The 3,772-nt window shown below is 41.0% G+C and overlaps 1 protein-coding gene across 1 annotated transcript in view; it reads left to right on the top strand.

Annotated features, from left to right (window-relative positions):
• The first annotated feature begins 2,478 nt into the window (after positions 1–2,478).
• The window catches only part of LOC134454421 (EGF-containing fibulin-like extracellular matrix protein 1), a 27,952-nt gene continuing 26,658 nt past the window's right edge, over positions 2,479–3,772 (top strand). The window contains exon 1 of the mRNA XM_063205412.1: positions 2,479–2,691. Coding sequence (XP_063061482.1) covers positions 2,687–2,691 — 5 coding nt within the window. The 5' untranslated portion in view covers positions 2,479–2,686. The remainder of the gene's footprint in view (positions 2,692–3,772) is intronic.

Below are 3,772 nucleotides of genomic sequence, written 5' to 3'. Positions count from 1 at the left end.
CCTAGCTTAAATTACATATCATTTTTTTTTATTTATTTAATTTTATTTAATTTGTTTTATTTTATTTTATCATTATTTTTACCTTATGTTTTATCTTAAAGATCCAGTTTGGTCAATTTCAACATGCAGTTGTAATGCTCACACTACCCTGGACTTGTCAGTGCCTGAGATTTTTTTTTCTTCTTCTTCAGCCGTTTCCGAGATCCTGGTCATTGTAATGGGGGCAGCTCTTTGTTTACATTTCAAAAAACATTTTTATTTATTCCCAAAAACATCCAAAAGGTTATAAAACATCAGCAGACAACTAGCAAACAGCAGTACCTTTTGGGAAAATATTTGGAGTTGGCCTATGTTTCATTTTTTAAAAATGTAAACAAACGCTGCCCCCATTAGAATTGCTCATATCTCGGAAAGGGCTGAGCCGAAAAATGTGGCATCACCAGGTACTGACAAGTCAAGGGTAGCGTGAGCAATACAACTGCATGTTGAAATTGACCAAACTGTCCCTTTAATGTTTTAAATATTTTTTGACTCTAATTAATTTCCTTTTTTCTTCCCTGTTTCCTTTCATTTACATTTGTTAACTTTGTGAAGCACATTGAGTTGCACCTGTGTATGAAATGCGCTATATAAATAAACTTGCCTTGCCTTGCCTTGCCTTGCCTTCTCTTTCGTGACTACTACCCTAATGGTTGACCTGATATGTGTGTACTCTTCTTAACCCTGTGGTAATGTATCTTTTTTTAAAAACTAAGCATCTGCACTTGTTGTTCTGTAGGCCTATGTTTTCTGTGCACTTTGTGTGTGCTAGTGATGTCAGAGGATTATGTCCCAGATTGTAAGTCACTTTGGTTAAAAAAGTGTCTGCCAAATGCAATGTAATGAAACATAATGTAGGGCTTATATTCCTTACAGGGCTGTAGTCAAGTCCACCTTTGTCGAGTCCGAGACAAGTCAGAGTCTTAAGAGGCTCAAGTCCGAGATATGACTCGAGTCCCAATGTGCTTGGTGGGCGCTAATTTTGAGGTCTGAATGACAATAATATCAACGGTAGAAGGGCATGCAGATGCTGTGCACTTGAAAACAAACTAACATGCAGAGTTGTATAAAGTTGAAGTAGAAGTACAACTGATGTACTTTCAACACTATGACATTACATTATTTAAACGTTGTAATGTCATACTACTAGCGTGGGAATTACATCCGTCAGTGTATACTTTATACTGTTTTTAAATTCCTTCCACGTTTTTCAGTTTTCTCTGTTCTGTTCTGAACTATCTATGTATCCATCTATGTATCTATCCATCTATGTATCTATCTATCTATCTATCTATCTATCTATCTATCTATCTATCTATCTATCTATCTATCTATCTATCTATTTAATTACAATATGACAAATATTTGTAATTACAACACTTACAATGCTCGGTTGGTTCTCAGGACATCCCTGAAACTTGTGCATTTGTTTTTTGCTTCTGAACATAAATATTTTCATATGCTACATATTTATGTGAGACTGTAGTGTATATATATAGATAGATAGATAGATAGATAGATAGATAGATAGATAGATAGATAGATATATACAGTGTGAAAGAGGTTTGAGCCTTTCATTGTGGCATCTGCAAACCTCAAACTGCCCAGCAGATGGCGCAATGTACTTATGTAACTCCATACCACAACCTGAAACCTCTATGATTTCATCTCACTGCGTGTGTGACTGTGTGTGTGTGTGTGTGTGTGTGTGTGTGTGTGTGTGTGTGTGTGTGTGTGTGTGTGTGTGTGTGTGTGAGAGAGAGAGAGAGAGAGAGAGAGAGAGAGAGAGAGAGAGAGAGAGAGAGAGAGAGAGAGAGAGAGAGAGAGAGATTGCCAAAACATGACAATTACATCAATTTTGGTGTTTTTGCAGGTCTGCAGAATATTTGTCTGCCCAAAAGTAATGCACATTGTATTGTTAATAGTAGAAGTAGTAGGCCTATAGAGTAGTAGTAGTAGGCCTAGAGTAACTTTATTGTGCCCCAGGAAAATTAAGTGATTTTGCAGTTGTGATTTTGCGGATTGCAGCACCGTGTGGGCCTTTTTGCAATATTTTAGTGTAAGAAATACCACATTCACTGACCAATACACTACAGCAAAACAGTAGTAAATGCAGTGCAACACCTTTTATAAAAGTGATCCATTGGACTCATTCCTGCCACTTGTGTGTGTGTGTGTGTGTGTGTGTGTGTGTGTGTGTGTGTGTGTGTGTGTGTGTGTGTGTGTGTGTGTGTGTGTGTGTTTGTGTGTGTGCCCGCGCGCGCGCGAGCGAGCGTGGAAGCGTGCGTGCGAGCGTGCATGCATGTGTGAGCACGTGCATGTGCAACGCATGACCTCAGTGACGCGCGCACCCCAATTCCCCCTCCCCCCTCCCCAGGCGCCATGCCATCATCATCATCACCACCGACCCTGTGAAGTCAGTAGAAGTCAGTGCAGATATTAACTGTCTGCACATCGGTAACATCTCCTGAGGAAGATTCGCATGGATTTCTTTACCCCGTCTACTCTAGCACTCCACATTTCGAAGACCAGCCAGCAACTGCATCAAGAGAGGACACAAACTTTTTTGTGTTGACAAAGGCGATATAATATTAGACAATCGTCAATCTTCGTTACCTTTCTTCCAGGGTCGTCCATCAAACACTTCATGCGGTAAGTCTGTGACCGAGATTACTGATAGGGGATGTTTGTACAGTGTGTCATTGTTTGCGTTTATTCATCGTTTATGTTGTGCAAAAAATCTCCGAGACTACATAGAGGAAAGTTGAGGTTAGTTTAAAAACTCGGTGTGGGGCACGCGCCCCAAGCACACCTGTGCACGTGATTCGCTGCTGCAGCGTAAAACCTAATCAATTAAGTTCATGGCGTCGTCTAACGAATTGAAATACACGGCGCACCGTGCCAGGTAAGCTATTATTGTGCTTCCTTTTCAAATGAAATGACGACCCACCCAGGTAGGCGAATAACCCTACGACATGCAGTGTATCTCGTTAATGACGTCTTTATAAAGATGCTACAAATGGGCACGCGTTCGTCATGGTAAAAACAAAACCCTGCAAACATTCGGAGCTCTAGTGTTTTCTTTTTTACACTAGCCTCCAAGCTACACAGTGGGTGCGACGACCCAGCTTTTGGTTAGCCTAATAAATTCCGACAATAAGCACTTATAACCAGCACAACATTAATTCACGTTAGGCCTACTGTCGGTGGTAGGCTATTGTGCAACAGAGCCAGTTGGTCAAATGGCCACGTGTTTTGTTGTGGTAGTTTGTTGCACTGGACATTTTCCTTCATTCAGGTTATCAAGGTAACAAGGTTGGTTGTTACAGGTAAAATGGTTAAACTGTTTGGTATGCAACAGGTAGGGTAGGCCTAGGCCTATAGGTAGATTGATTTCAGGGAGCTACAACAGTGGGCATTTCTTGGTTTAACAGTTGTTTTTCTTGGAACATGACCGATGAGAAGCTTCCTTCATCCTCTCTGTGTGTGTGTGTGTGTGTGTGTGTGAGAGAGAGAGAGAAAGAGAAAGAGAGAGACTGACTGTATGAATGTTAACAGTGCTGTGTGTGTGTGTGTGTGTGTGTGTGTGTGTGTGTGTGTGTGTGTGTGTAGGTGAGTTGAATAGAGTCGGTACAGCTTCCAGGCATTTCTCCCCCCTAGATCTGCACCATTAAAAACACACACACACACACACACTCACGCACACTCACACACACACCCACACCACACACAC

Source organism: Engraulis encrasicolus, chromosome 1 (assembly GCF_034702125.1).
Source record: "Engraulis encrasicolus isolate BLACKSEA-1 chromosome 1, IST_EnEncr_1.0, whole genome shotgun sequence".
NCBI classification, from domain to species: Eukaryota; Metazoa; Chordata; class Actinopteri; order Clupeiformes; family Engraulidae; genus Engraulis; species Engraulis encrasicolus.
The sequence above is the reverse complement of the archived record's forward strand: the minus strand, read 5'-3'. Positions and strand labels throughout refer to the sequence as shown.